The sequence below is a fragment of the Ranitomeya variabilis genome, chromosome 4, assembly GCF_051348905.1.
Source record: "Ranitomeya variabilis isolate aRanVar5 chromosome 4, aRanVar5.hap1, whole genome shotgun sequence".
Lineage (NCBI taxonomy): Eukaryota > Metazoa > Chordata > Amphibia > Anura > Dendrobatidae > Ranitomeya > Ranitomeya variabilis.
Genome location: NC_135235.1, coordinates 770,159,570 through 770,176,168, shown reverse-complemented (window position 1 = coordinate 770,176,168; position 16,599 = coordinate 770,159,570). Strand labels below are relative to the sequence as shown.

General features: G+C 44.8%; 1 protein-coding gene across 2 annotated transcripts in view; it reads right to left on the bottom strand.

Moving 5' to 3' along the window:
* The window catches only part of LOC143766936 (uncharacterized), a 107,117-nt gene that overhangs the window by 72,022 nt on the left and 18,496 nt on the right, over positions 1–16,599 (bottom strand). For both annotated transcript variants that reach the window (XM_077254944.1, XM_077254945.1), the window contains exon 2: positions 10,513–10,662. In XM_077254944.1, the coding sequence (XP_077111059.1) occupies positions 10,513–10,662 (150 nt within the window). The remainder of the gene's footprint in view (positions 1–10,512; positions 10,663–16,599) is intronic.

Genomic DNA, 16,599 nt, shown 5'->3' with positions numbered 1-16,599 from the left:
GGGATGTCTCCAGAGACACAAGCTGGGCACAATATATTGGGCACTACAATGACATTTTTCAATTTATGCTCTAAAACTTCCACTATGTGTTTCTGGAAATCATCCATGTAGTGAAAATGGTCACTATATCCATAGATGAATTCCCAGAGGGGTGTCATTTCCAAAAGGGGGTCACTTCAGGGGGATTCTGTTGTTCTGGCACTTAGCGGCTCTCCAAAGTGCCATCACAGCAGAATTCCCCCTGAAGTGACCCCATTTTGGAAATTACACCCCTCTGGGAATTGGAAATGACTCTCCTCTGCGAATTCATCTATGGGTGTAGTGACCATTTACCTATCTACCTATTTTCCAATGTAAGATCTGGGGTTAAAACAACATCTTAGTGGTAAAAATGTAATTATTTTTTCTTCACTGCCCAATGGTATAATTTTCTATGGAACAGCTGTGGTTTCAGTATGCTTACTGCACCACTAGAAGAATTCATTCAGGGAAGTATTTTGTAAAATGCAGTCACTTTTGGGGGCTTATGCTGTTCTGGCACCTCAGTGGCTCTGACAATGTGACATGTCACCCACAATCAATTCCAGCAAAATCCGCTCTACAATATGGTGCTCCTTCCCTTCCGAGCTCTGCCATGCTCCCAAACAGTGGTTTACCCCCACATATGGCGTATTGGCATGCTCAAGAGAAATTGCAAAACAAATTGTATGGAGCAATTTCTCCTGTCACCCTTATGAAAATGCAAAATATGAAGCTAAAAAGATTTGTGAAAAATGTTTTTTTTATTTACACGACTCTACATTATAAACTTCTGTGAAGCACCTGTGGGTTCAAGGTGCTCAATACACATCTAGATAAGTTCCCTAAGGGGCCTAGTTTCCAAAAAGGTGTCACTTGTGGGGTGTTTCCACTGTTTAGGCACATCAGGGCTCTCAAAAAATGACATGGCAAACGCTAATCAATCCAACATAGTTTACATTCAAAAAGTCAAAATGGCGCGCCTTCCTTTCTGAGCCCTGCCGTGTGCCCAAACAGTAGATTTGCCCACATATGGGGTATCGACATGCCCAGGAGAAATTGCAAAACAAATGTATAGTCCACTTTATCCTGTTACCCTTGTGAAAGCAAAATAAAAGGAACATTTTTGTGAAAGAAAAGTATATGTTTATTTTTTCCTTCCACATTCCAATCATTCCTGTGAAGCACCTGAAGGGTTAATAAACTTCTTGAATGTGGTTTTGAGCACCTTAAGGGGTGCAGGTTTTAGAATGGTGTCACTTTTGGGTATTTTCTGTCATATTGACCCCCCAAATTCACTTTCAATGAGATGTGATTCCTAAAAAATAAGGTTTTGTGAATTTTGTTGTAAAAATGCGAAATCACTGGTCAACATTATATTTTCCTAACCCCCAAAAATTTTGTTTTCAAAATTGTGCTGATGTAAAGTAGATATGTGGGAAATGTTATTTATTAACTATTTTGTGTGATAAGACTCTGATTTAAGGGCATAAAAATAAAATTTTAGAAAATTGCAAAATTTTCAAAGATTTTCGCCAAATTTCCATTTTTTTTAACAAATAAACGCAAGTCATATCAGAGAAATATTACCACTATAATAAAGTACCATATGTCTCAAGAAAATAATATCAGAATCACCAGGATTTGTTGAAGCGTTTTAGAGTTATGGCCTCATAAAGTGACACTGGTCAGAATTGAAAAAATTGGCCCGGTCATGAAGGCAAAAACAGGCTCTGGCACGAAAGGGTTAATATTTTGCTGCACAACCTTTTGAGGAAATCACTGCAATCAAAAGATTCCTGTAACTGTAAATGAGACTTCTGCACCTCTCGACAGGTATTTTGGCCCACTCCTCAAGTGCAAACTGCTCCAGTTGTCTCGTGTTTGAAGGTTGCCTTTTCCAGACTGCATGTTTCAGCTCTTTCAAAGATGCTCAATAAGATTTAGGCTCACAGAAGGCCACTTCAGAATAGTCCAATGTTTTCCTCTTAGCCATTCTTGGGTGTTTTTAGCTGTGAGTTTTGGGTCATTATCCTGTTGCAAGACCCAAGAGCTGCGACTGAGAACAAGCTTTCTGACACTGGGCAGCACATTTCTCTCTAGAATCCCTTGATAGCCTTGAGATTTCATTGTACCCTGCACAGATTATAGACACCCTGTGCCAGATGCAGCAAACCAGCCCCAGAACATAACAGAGCCTCCTCCATGTTTCACAGTAGGGACAGTGTTCTTTTCTTGATATGCTTCATTTTTCTGTCTGTGAACATAGAGCTGATGTGTCTTGCCAAAAAGTTCATTTTTGTCATCTGTCCATAGGACATTCTCCCAGAAGCTTTGTGGCTTGTCAACATGTTGTTTGGCAAATTCCAGTCTGGCTTTTTTATGATTTTTTTCAACAATGGTGTCCTCCTTGGTTGTCTCCCATGAAGTCCACTTTGGCTCATACAACGACAGATGATGCGATCTGACACTGATGTTCCTTGAGCTTGAAGTTCAACTTTAATCTGTTTGGAAGCTTTTCTGGGCTCTTTTGTTACCATTCGTATTATACGTCAATTTGATTTGTGATCAATTTTCCTCCTGCGGCCACGTCCAGGGAGGTTGGCTACAGTCACATGGATCTTACATTTCTGAATAATATGCGCAACTGTAGTCACAGGAACATCAAGCTGCTTGGAGATGTTCTTATAACTTTTACCTTTAACATGTTTGTCTATAATTTTCTTTCTAATCTCCTGAGACAACTCTTTCCTTCGCTTCCTCTGGTCCATGTTGAGTGTGATACCACCATGTTACCAAACAGCACAGTGAGTATCTGTAGCCTTATATACAAGAAACTCATGGATTCCAAGATTGTAGACACCTGTGATGCTAGTTACTGGACACACCGTGATTCAACATGTCCCTTTTGTCACGTTAGTTTCAGGGGTACCATCATTTCTGTCCAGGCCTATTTCATGAGTTTTATTTTTTTTTTAAATTCTGTGGAAGCATGGTGGAAAAGCAATGTCTGACTTTCATTTGTTCATTTTCATAGATTTTTAATTTATTTTTACTTTTCTCAGATTCAAGTTATTTCTATGACCATTGTGGGTTTTTCTGTCATTAAACTAGGGGTACAACAATAAATTTTGACCACATTTGTATAGATTATAATCCTCAGTGAATTAATTTATAAAACGGAATCACTTTAGAAGGATTTTGACTCTTCTGGTTTTCTGTCATTTAGTCATATTAGGGCTTCTGCATATGGTGTGTCCAATCTCATCTGGGATCTGTTCCTGCTGTCCAGCTGGAGTAATCTGCTCCCTACTTCAGCCAACTGGAAAGTACCACACCCTACTAAAGCTTAAAGCACATGGCCGGAATCTGCCAGAAACAGCGTTGTTCTCCTCTGGTTCAGTCCTCTGTGCTCAGCTTGTGGATTGTGTATTTGTTTACTGTTGTGACCGTGGCCCGTTTACTGACTACTCCTGTGTCTTCTGATTCTGTATTCTGTCCTTCCGGTTCTGACCCAGCTACCTGACTATTCTTCTTGCCATCTAGCACCACAGAATAGCAGGTAACACCATGGTCCAAGCCTAGGGGTCCCAGTGTAAGTCCAGATCCATGTAATGGTGTTAAAGGGCGATGAGCAAGGCAATCCTTGGGATATGGAAAGCAGAGAAGATAGTGCCAAGCATGTTCATGGTGGAGATCTTTTGAGCTGCCAGTTGACCACGAACAGTGCTCCCAATACATTGTGTCTGCAAACTATTCCAGCTAGATCTGCATTCAAACAGCTAAATGGCACTCCTTCCCTTCTGAACACTGCCATGTGCCCAGAGAGTAGTGTACAATCGTATGTAGGGTATTGTGAGAAGCTGGAAAATAATTTGTAAGATCCATTTGTTTTCTATTATCCTTTGTGAATAATTCCAAAGTTATCACCACATAAAGTGACACATGTCAGATTGTAAAAATGGGGCCTGATTAAGAACACAAAACTGGCTGCGGGAAGGGGTTAAATCAGAGTATTGTGGACACTACTGTAATCAAACACTGACTATACACTATGTTCCAAATTATTATGCAAATTACATTTTTATCAGATTTTCCTAAATGGTTGGTGCAAGTGACAGTCAGTCTAATAAAAGTCATCACCCATTAGATTATACATCGAATTTTATTGAAGAAACCTCCCAATTATAACAGTATAATCTCCAAAATGAATAAAAACTCAAAATGCACTGTTCCAAATTATTATGCACAGTAGAATTTCTAAACATTTGATATGTTTTAAAGAACTGAAAATGCTCATTTGTGGAATTTGCAGCATTAGGAGGTCACATTCACTGAACAAAAAAGCTATTTAACGCCAAAACATCCCAACAGGCCAAGTTACATGTTAACATAGGAACCTTCTTTGAGGTCACCTTCACAATTCTTGCATCCGTTGAACTTGTGAGTTTTTGGAGAGTTTCTGCTTGTATTTCTTCCCTCCCAGAGCTGCTGTTTGGATGTGAACTGCCTCCCACACTCATAGATCTTTTGCTTGATGATCCTCTAAAGGTTCTCTATAGGGTTGAGGTCAGGGGAAGATGGTGGCCACGCCATGAGTTTATCTCCTTTTATGCCCATAGCAGCCAATGAGGTATTCTTTGCAGCATGAGATGGGGCATTGTCAGCATGAAGATGATTTTGCTCCTGAAGGCACGTTTCTGCTTTTTAGACCATAGAAGAAAGTTGTCAGTCAGAAACTCTATATACTTTGCAGAGGTCATTTTCACACCTTCAGGAACCTTAAAGGGCCTTACCAGCTGTTTCCCATGATTCTGGCCCAAAACATGACTCCTCCACCTCCTCGCTGACGTTGCAGCCTTGTTGGGACATGGTGGCCATCCACTACTCCATCCATCTGGACCATCCAGGGTTGCTTAACACTTATCAGTAAACAAGACTGTTTGGAAATTAGTCTTCATGTATGTGTGGGCCCAATACAACCATTTCTGCTTGTGAACACTGTTTAAGGGTGGCCGAATAGTAGGTTTATGCACCACAGCAAGCCTTTGAAGGAGCCTACACCTTGAGGTTCGAGGGACTCCAGAGGCACCAGCAGCTTCAAATATCTGTTTGCTGCTTTGTAATGGCTTTTTAGCAGCTGCTCTCTTAATCCGATGAACTTGCCTGGCAGAAATCTTCATCATTATGCCTTTATCAGCCAAACACATTTGTGCTCAGATACAGTCACAAATCTCTTAATAGTACGATGATCACGCTTATGTTTTTGGAAAATTTCTAATGTTTTCATCCCTTCACCAAGGGATTGCACTATTTGATGCTTTTCAGCAGCAGAGAGATCCTTTTTCTTTCCCATGTTACTTGAAAACTGTGACCTGCTTAATAATGTGGAACATCATTTTTAAGTAGTTTTCCTTTAATTAGAATCACCTGGAAAACCAATTATCACATGTGTTTAAGATTGATTTCAGAGATCCATTGAGCCCTGAGACACAATACCATCCACGAGTTTATTTGAAAAACAAAACAATTAAATCTTTATGACACTTAAATCCAATTTGCATAATAATTTGGAACACAGTGTAGACAATAACATCTACTGAAATGCTCAAACTGAACAGTCTCCATCAGTAATAAATGAGGAGCTAGTGGTGAAACCTCTCTGGGGTAATTAGGGCACGGGGCTCGGGGACTTCACAATCTAAACTATCGGAAGCTCCAAGATTTTCTGTCAGATGAGTTTCAAGAAGAAATATTACACATTTATAGAGAACTGTGTATAATAGTGCGGAGCGGAGATGTCTTAAAGGGAACCTGTCAGCAGGATTGTGCTCAGTGACTACAGACACTGTCAGGTCGGTGCCGTTATACTGATTACACTGATACCTGGTGTTAGGGCTAGCGGAACGCACCAAATAATTAGAAAGATAGTGTAAGGTGCATTCGCAGCCCGGAGTCCACCGTGCAGAAATGGAACCTGCTGCTAGGTAATGACGGACTATATGGCGGTATAATATGGATTCACACACGGGTTCACTTCACCCAGTATGAAGAAAGCGAACATTGTTGAGTCACAGGGCCGCGGTACCGCACAAAGAGCGCAAGCAAGGAGTCACACAACTCTACCCCAGGACTCGGGATAGAGTACCACTAGACCTCTTGCATTCGACACCGCAACTGGGGTATCAGAGTAACAGAAATAATAATTAAGATGCACAAGAGTGCGTGCGGTGCCGCTCTGGCAGACGCCACTAACCACCCAGGCTTGGGTTAGGAAAGCACTGTGATAGCGCACGGCGCCGCACTGGCGGTCACAGAAAATAGAGGCTGTTTCCAGTGTTCTAGTGCTGATAACAAGTCGGGCGCTAGATAGCAATCATCCACCTTTCGTGAGCAGTCAAACACAAGGGAGGGGATAATTAAAGAGCGACTTTCTCTCATCAACACACACACGTTCACAAGTGTACACTAGCGCATGGCTGAGCGGCCATGTGAACCTTTTATAGTGGCAGTGCTACAAGACCTTCCAGATGGACCAATAAGAGCCGCAACAGGACCTGAGCATGTGACCCCCGACCTCCAATGGGCGGTCGTCCCATGGGCATGGTCAGTATGGGAAAAGCAGGACTTAGTCCCAGAAAGAGCTGTTCGCTGCTGAACATTGCTGGCTACAAGGACAGAGCCTGGAAGGGCAGTAGTAACCAGTCATCCAGTATCAGCCTGAGCTAGACACTGGGACCGACATCTCCGCTGAGCAGGCTCCACTGCGGCTGGAGAAAAATGGGAGATCGCAGCGGAGATGGTTCGAGATTCCCCCTGTGCAGAGGCGGGAACTCGACATCTAACACCTGGTGATGAAATCTGTCTTGTGGTTGTTGTTTAATCTGTGTTTGTAGTTTTCAGTTAATGAGATTCTCGTTCTCTGGGGCGGGGCTGTGGGTGTGGCTTTGTGGTGCTCTGGGGTGGGGCTTTGGGTGAGCTATTGGCGGGACTTTATGTGGTGTGCGGATTACAAATTCATCTGTATTGGCTTATGACCAGTCACTGATCCCTCACTGACCTGCCCCCATTTTTACATAATGCATATAATAGTGTTGATATTATTGTTGATAATGCCTATAATATTGCGGCTATTGGGAGGATTAGAAAAAAATATTACATCCAGCAAAATGTCACCGGAAATGGCGGCGCCTGCGCAGTAGCATGCAAAAGTAAGAGATAGATGCTACTGGACAGGCGCCGCAGGTGTCATTTTGCTGGATGTAATTTTTTTTTCTAGCCACAATATTATAGGCATTATGTAAGAATGGGGGGCAGGTCAGTGAGGGGTCAGTGACCTGTCATAAGCCAATACAGATGCATATGTAATTAGTGCACCACATAAAGCCCCACCCACAGCCCCACCCCAGAGCACCATATAAAGCCCTGCCCCAGAGCACCACATAAAGCCCCGCCCCAGAGCAGAAGAATCTAATTAACTGAAAACTACAAATACAGATTACACAACAGTAAACCAGAGCTGCATTCATTTATGGTGGACCATTGGAGCTACTATGAATCCTGACCAGAAGATTAGAGAAAATAATATTGCTCCCCATTCCAGGAGAGATTGTGCAGTAATCTGAATTTCTTAGGATAAAACAATGTAATTTATGAGATGGAGTGAATCCATGAAACCAGGGCTGGAGCCAACACATCTCCTGCAGGCGGGAATAAATGTATATTCCAGCCATCAGCCACGCACAGCTCAGAGATATATCATGGCACCGGTGTGATGGGTTTATGTAGATTATCACAATCCTCCTGGAAGTTAGTCGGTTTTAATACAAATTGAAAAGTCAGGATAAAGGGAAACTCTGTTATTGTCCAGAAATTCACACTTGGCCTCACTGCACATTTAATGTTGTCCATCATAAAAGTGAAGTTTGGCCAGAAAGACTGGACCTGGTCTTGTAGGGACCATATGATCACATTCAGCAGCACAGAAGGGAGAGAAGGGAGATTCATCCGATAAGATCTCAGGGTTCTAGGAAGCCAACAGCATCATTACCCTCCTCTTTCTCTTACAGCCCATCAGAATATTATTCTTCAAGTGATTTTCTATCTTGTCAGCACATTCTACGTACGCTGTCATTTGGCTTTATAGTTTACAGATCTGGGCAGGTAACATCGTCTCCTAAACCCAGGGGGTAGGTGGATCTACCAGGTTGTAAGTTCTATAGAAAAGGGCTTTCAATGACCAAAGTTATTTGAACAGTTTTGGGTGGAAGAGAATGTTGTGGTCTAGAGGCAAAATGGTGATCATGGTAATACGGCCGGACTACACCACCGATAAAGCAGCCACAGCCGGTGATGAGAAGAATCTGTGACTTCTCTGCATTTAGTGGTTACTACTCACCTGGGTAGCCATATGTAGGAATCTCCTCTTTACACCACTCATCACCCCTCACATATGTCTCTGTAGTATTAATATGGGTCAGATCTTCACCCTGAAACAAATATTATAAAAGTCACCGACAGATGGAGAAGTCACATCTATGATCAGCTCTAATCCTGCCATCTCCACCGTTCTCACTACACAAGTATAAAACATATACCGTATTTTTCCGACCATAAGACGCACTTTTTTCCTCCAAATTTGGGAGGAAAGTGTGGGTGCGTCTTATGGTAGGGATGTAACATGTGGGGAGGGGCAGCGGCGAGTAGGATCCCACTTGCAGGTGGCATAAAAATGTCCCCGCTGCCTGCAGGAATCCAGCGCTGGGGAAACCACATGGTCCTTATGATTAAAGTGCACTGAATATTCATTAGCCGCTTCCAATCCCACCTGTCAGCCCAGAGCAGTGAGCTGTGAGCAGCAAATGAATACTCCTTCACTTAAACAGGGACACACATGGTTTCCTCAGCGCTGGATTTCTGCAGCGGCTGGGGAGATCTGTGTCCGGTGGAGTAGGGGGCAGCAGCAGGGGCCAGAGGAGACAAGATCGCTGCATAGCTGCCTGCCGGGGCTGTGCTAGATGCTGAGTGCTGCGGCATAAGGACCTGTGTGATGTCATGAAGTGGGCGGGCTGAAGCATCACATGACAGCACAGAGCCCTCCCTCTTCTTGATTTCATCACAGGTCCTTCAGACACGCACTAGAATCTGCAAGCTTCCTCTTATGACCTGTGCTGTAGAGAGGCAACAAGAGGGAGGATTCTGTGCGGTCATGGGATGCTCCAGCTCTACCTCACCACAGTGTGGCTGGCTGGCTGCCACAATTAAAAGGTTAGTCTTTATAACACACAATAAAACTGCCACTCCTGTGGTGAACTATAGCTCCAAGCATGCCATAGGATCTGCAGGACATGCTGGGAGTTATAGTTCTCCCATGGGTTCTTAAAGCAGCACTCAAGTGTTATTTTTTAGTGCTGGAGTGGTGCTTTCAATATAAGCCCTGTGCCCTCATTCTTATACTGATCCTCCAGCGTCTTCATACAGTACTTTACAGACACCACACTGGTCCCACAGCACCATCTTCTACCCGCAGCTTCCAACATAATAATATACTATTATATATAATAACACCACATATAATAGTATGTTATTTATGTTACTAAATATTTTACCACATTTTTTGCTTCAAATATTTTTTACCTATTTTCCACCTCTAAAACCTGGGTGCGTCTTATAGTCCGGTGCGTCTTATAGTCCAAAAAATACGGTAATACTGGTGGATAAAACAAGACTGAGCACAAGACCTTCACCAGCGTCTACACATCATAGGGGAGATCTCCTGACACCTTCTCTCCATCTACCTGATGATCCTGAGGAGCATTGGGATCTTCTTGTTCACAGTCTTGTGGAAGAAGAGGACGGGGACATCTCTCTGGTGTTGTCCTCTTACTGGATAGATCTGGAGGAAAAACATACAGGGAGTGAATTCATTCTTTACATACAGATAATTATAGGCCGTGTGTATTTAGTCCTGTCTATTACCTGGAGATGTGAGGGGCTGGGGAACCTCCATTATGACGTTCTTGTACAGATCTCTGTGTCCTTCTAAATACTCCCACTCCTCCATGGAGAAATAGACAGCGACATCCTGACACCTTATAGGAACCTGACACATACAATGATACCGTCATCCCCCCAATCCCTTCATAGTGTTACTGTATAATGTCCCAGCATTCCCAGCAGTGTCACCTCTCCAGTCAGCAGCTCAATCATCTTGTAGGCGAGTTCTAGGATCTTCTGGTCATTGATGTCCTCATGGATCAGGGGGTGAGGTGGAGGCCCCGTGATTGGGCTCAGGGGTCTTCCGCATCCCTCAGACACAGGGTCCTGACAGTGATCACTAGAGGTCTTCTTCACCACTGTGTAATCCTGGTAATGGAGAGACACATTAATAAATCTCACTACAGACATTTCCAGAGTCCTCACCTCTCCAGTTCTGTCCATCTGTTATTCCCATAGATAAGGATGATGTAATGTGACGTCATCAGAATCTCTCACCTCTCCAGTAAGCCGGAAGAGGATCTCTAGGGTGAGGTGTAATATCCTCTCCGCCATCTTGTCTCTGTCCATATCCATCTTTGATGGGTAAATCAGGAAAATGTTCTTTTGTAGAAGATCTTCACTGAGAGGATCCGATATTGTAGAGACCTGAATGAGAAGATGAGCCGATGTAACATCATAAGAATCCTGTGTAATAATACAATTACTGGAGATAATAAGGGAAACATATGAGGAGATTTATTATTTTACAGTATTTAGTTTCCTTCTTTACATCTACTAATAAATCCTATATATTTAGGCCACAGACAACAAGCAGTTTCTTCCTCGGAGTCGGCAGCTGAATACGTTCCTCATAGACTCATCTTCCATAACGCTAATTCTCGTCTCATTTACCGACCCTGGAATCGGCATTAGCAATACTGCAGGAGATATTCATTACACGCGACAGGAGAAATAACTACTTCATGATGAGGACGACATCTTCATCTTCTACTACGGCTCTAGAAACATATGTGGCCAGAGTCGGTCACTGACTCCATCACCACCGGCCGTCTATATGAAGGTTTCCCGTCTTCCCGCACTGGGATCTTCTATCATGTTAGATCTCAGCTCTGATTCACACACAGAAGTTTGAGGCTTTTAGAAAAGATTTTTTGTTTCCACAATCAACGCGGACAGAAATGATCTGATCCCAAAGTCTCCTGATTTATGGGGATTATTTCTGGCCTTAGGCTTTCCTATATTACAGGAGAAACACCAGAAAAAACAGATACTGAAATGTTTCTAAAGAAAATTGGCTCCAACAATTCTTGTAAAAAGAAAAAAAAACATGGAAAAAGCAGAAGACACATTTTATAATTTTTAACATGTTAAACATTTATTAAAAAGAAATTTATCTTTTTGTGCCCCAGAACATAGATGTGCACCGCAGGGACGGCACAGATGAGGCTTCAACAAAAACCCTGGCAGTTTAACCACTTGCTGCTGTGAAAAGCAAACATGGCATCTAAGAAGTTGTGACAGAGTTTGGCTGAATGCCCCCCGCCCCCAAGTACTGGATAGTATGGGGCGGCCTAGTTATTACGGTACTTACATGCCTAATAATGGGGTCTGGGCTGCAATGTATGAAGGTCTATTAGGCCAGAGGCAGCGTCCAATAAGTTACCTTTTACCGCCCCCATACACATTAGGCTAAAGTTCCATGAAATCACTGATTTCGGGGGTTTGGGCGACTATATAATGTATTTGGGGCCTCCCGACAGATGATGTCAGGGCAGAGAAGGATCTGACATCCTGAATTTCAGAGGATAATCCGTTTGTTCTTCCTGTAGATAATCCTCCGCTAGAGGAGTCTGGAGGCGACTCTCATACAGACCCCAGGAAAGCTGGAATATTTGTGTGTATGGGGGAGTCGGGAGAGATGGCCGTCTGCCAAATGACCGTTCAGCCAACTCTTATCTCATGTGTATGGGGCCGTTAGTATTACACTGACAGCAGTGATGATACACGGCACTACAGTAGTACAGGGCATCACCGGAGCCATCAGAGGCTTGTATGTTGTATGGTCGCACTGATCAGGGGGATTAACAAAGGGTTAAAGTGAAAAACATCATAGTTTCACCAACAAGAAATATCCATCACTATATGGAAAGCAGAGTCACTGCACAATGTTAGTTACGTCTCGTCCATAACTGCTTTATTATACTCTATTATCCTGTACACAGTGGAGGAGACAGAAATCACAGGTCCGACAGCAACAGCTGGAATTGGGCCCTCCAACGTAAAGGAAAAAAAAAAATCTATATATATAAAGCTGAGTGTATGTATGTATGTGTGTGTGTGTGTGTGTGTGTGTGTGTGTGTCTGTGTGTGTGTGTGCGTGTGTGTGTGTGTGTGTGTGTGTGTGTGTGTGTGTGTGTGTGTGTGTGTCAAGCCACGCCCATTCCACATAGCAACTAATCACTAAGCATCTTTCATTTCACCAGAGCTGTTTAGAAGAAGCTGAGCTGTGATTGGTTGCTATGAGCAACAGTTTTCCCGCTCCACAACACCTCAGCAGACACTGACCGGGTGGGAGAAATCGCACATCCCTGGGAACATAAGCTCCAGCCATTGTCTGCCCCCCAGAAAGGAGCAGAGAGCACATGACAGAAATGAATCCCCCTCCTCTATTACTGCCGCGCTCTATTGTTACCGGCGTAGAAAATCGCATCATCAGCGGCCGCACACAGAGCCGCACTGCCAGGTTACATAACAGCACATCTCCAGGAACTCCCTGCTCAGCGCCACCCAGCTCGGGACTATGGGATGGAGGATGTGTGATGGGTATATGGGCACGGGACTATGGGCTGGAGGATGTGTGATGGGTATATGGGCACGGGACTATGGCATGGAGGATGTGTGATGGGTATATGGGCACGGGACTATGGGGTGGAGGATGTGTGATGAGTATATGGGCACGGGACTATGGGGTGGAGGATGTGTGATGAGTATATGGGCACGGGACTATGGGGTGGAGGATGTGTGATGAGTATATGGGCACGGGACTATGGGATGGAGGATGTGTGATGGGTATATGGGCACGGGACTATGGGATGGAGGATGTGTGATGGGTATATGGGCACAGGACTATGGGATGGAGGATGTGTGATGGGTATATGGGCACGGCACTATGGGATGGAGGATGTGTGATGAGTATATGGGCACTGGACTATGGGATGGAGGATGTGTGATGGGTATATGGGCACGGGACTATGGGATGGAGGATGTGTGATGGGTATATGGGCACTGGACTATGGGATGGAGGATGTGTGATGGGTATATGAGCACGGGGCTATGGGATGGAGGATGTGTGATGGGTATATGGGCACTGGGCTATGGGATGGAGGATGTGTGATGGGTATATGGGCACTGGGCTATGGGATGGAGGATGTGTGATGGTTATATGGGCACTGGGCTATGGGATGGAGGATGTGTGATGGGTACATGGGCACTGGACTATGGGATGGAGGATGTGTGATGGGTATATGGGCATGGGACTATGGGATGGAGGATGTGTGATGGGTATATGGGCACTGGACTATGGGATGGAGGATGTGAGATGGGTATATGGGCACTGGACTATGGGATGGAGGATGTGAGATGGGTATATGGGCACTGGACTATGGGATGGAGGATGAGTGATGGGTATATGGGCACTGGACTATGGGATGGAGGATGAGTGATGGGTATATGGGCACTGGACTATGGGATGGAGGATGAGTGATGGGTATATGGGCACTGGACTTTGGGATGGAGGATGTGTGATGGGTATATGGGCACGGTACTATGGGATGGAGGATGTGTGATGGGTATATGGGCACGGGACTATGGGATGGAGGATGTGTGATGGGTATATGGGCACGGGACTATGGAATGGAGGATGTGTGATGGGTATATGGGCACTGGACTATGGGATGGAGGATGTGTGATGGGTATATGGGTACGGGACTATGGGATGGAGGATGTGTGATGGGTATATGGGCACGGGACTATGGGATGGAGGATGTGTGATGGGTATATGGGCACGAGGCTATGGGATGGAGGATGTGTGATGGGTATATGGGCAATGGGCAATGGGATGGAGGATGTGTGATGGGTATATGGGCACTGGACTATGGGATGGAGGATGTGTGAAGGGTACATGGGCACTGGACTATGGGATGGAGGATGTGCGATGGGTATATGGGCACGGGACTATGGGATGGAGGATGTGTGATGGGTATATGGGCACTGGACTATGGGATGGAGGATGTGAGATGGGTATATGGGCACTGGACTATGGGATGGAGGATGTGAGATGGGTATATGGGTACTGGACTATGGGATGGAGGATGAGTGATGGGTATATGGGCACTGGACTATGGGATGGAGGATGAGTGATGGGTATATGGGCACTGGACTATGGGATGGAGGATGTGTGATGGGTATATGGGCACGGTACTATGGGATGGAGGATGTGTGATGGGTATATGGGCACGGGACTATGGGATGGAGGATGTATGATGGGTATATGGGCACTGGACTATGGGATGGAGGATGTATGATGGGTATATGGGCACTGGACTATGGGATGGAGGATGTGTGATGGGCATATGGGCATGGGACTATGGGATGGAGGATGTATGATGGGTACATGGGCACTGGACTATGGGATGGAGGATGTGAGATGGGTATATGGGCACTGGACTATGGGATGGAGGATGAGTGATGGGTATATGGGCACTGGACTATGGGATGGAGGATGTGAGATGGGTATATGGGCACAGGACTATGGGATGGAGGATGTGTATGATGGGTATATAGGCATGGGACTATGGGATGGAGGATGTATGATGGGTACATGGGTACTGGACTATGGGATGGAGGATGTGTGATGGGTATATGGGCACGGGACTATGGGATGGAGGATGTGTATTATGGGTATATGGGCATGGGACTATGGGATGGAGGATGTATGATGGTTATATGGGCACGGGACTATGGGATGGAGGATATGTATGATGGGTATATGTGCACGGGACTATGGGATGGAGGATATGTATGATGGGTATATGGGCGGCACAGGACTATGGGATGGAGGATGTGTGATGGGTATATGGGCACAGGACTATGGGATGGAGGATGTGTGATGGGTATATGGGCACTGGACAATGGGATGGAGGATGTGTATAATGGGTATATGGGAACTGGACTATGGGATGGAGGATATGTATGATGGGTATATGGGCACTGAGCTATGGGATGGAGGATGTGTGATGGGTATATGGGCTCGGGACTAAAGGATAGAGGATGTGTGATGGGTATATGGGCACTGGACTATGGTATGGAGGATGTGTGATGGTATATGGGCACTGGACTATGGGATGGAGGATATGTATGATGGGTATATGGGCACAGGATTATGGGATGGAGGATGTGTGATGGCTATATGGGCATTGGACTATGGGATGGAGGCAGGGGTGAACCTAGCCACACTGCTGCCTGAGGCGAACTTCAAAATGGCGCCCCCCCAAACACATATACAGTACAGCCCCCCTATAGGGCTCCCATCTCATATACAGTCCCCCCATATATTACATGAGTGATAACTATTGTACATTCTACAATAGGTCATAAATCAGACAGTACAGTCCTCCATACAGTATTCTGGGCACCACAGTGCTCCTTACAGAATAATGAGCCCCATATATTGCTCCATACAGTATTGTGGGCACCGCACAGCACCCCATACAGAATAACTTGCCCCATATATTGCTCCATACAGTACAATGAGCCCCATATATTGCTCCATACAGTACAATGAGCCCCACATGATGCTCCATACTGTATAATGGCCACACATGATGCTCCATACTGTATAATGGTCACTGTTGTGAATTCTGTTCTTGAACTCCCTCCTGTGGTTATGAATGGTACTTTGGCGAGTTCTGTCCATGGACTCCCTCTGGTGGCTGTGAGTGGAGCTGCTGGTTCTGAGGTTCCTTCCCCAGCTGACCTCGTTTAGGCCTTGGCTGGCTGCTCTATTTAACTCCACTCAGATCGTTACTTGATGCCAGCTGTCAATGTCCTAGTACTGGTTCAGTTCTCTTGGATCTTTCAGATGACCTGTCTACTTCAGCAAAAGCTAAGTCCCTGCTAGCTTATTTGTTACCACTGTGTTTTTGTCCAGCTTGCTATTATGATTTTGTCTTGTTAGCTGGAAGCTCTGGGATGCAGAGTGGCACCACCGCCCCGTGAGTCAGTGCGGTGCTCTCTTTTGCACACTCTGCGTGGTTTTTTGTTAGTTTTTTATGCTGACCGCAAAGATACCTTTTCTATCCTCAGTCTGTTTAGTAACGTCTGGCCTCCTTTGCTGAAACCTATTTCATTCCTGTGTTTGTGACTTCCATCTTAACTCACAGTCAATATGTGTGGGGGGCTGCCTATTTCTTTGGGGAATTTCTCTGAGGCAAGGTAGGCTGTATTTTCTATCTTTAGGGGTAGTTAGCTCTTAGGCTGTGAAGAGGCGTCTAGGCAGAGTCAGGAACGCTCCACGGCTATTTC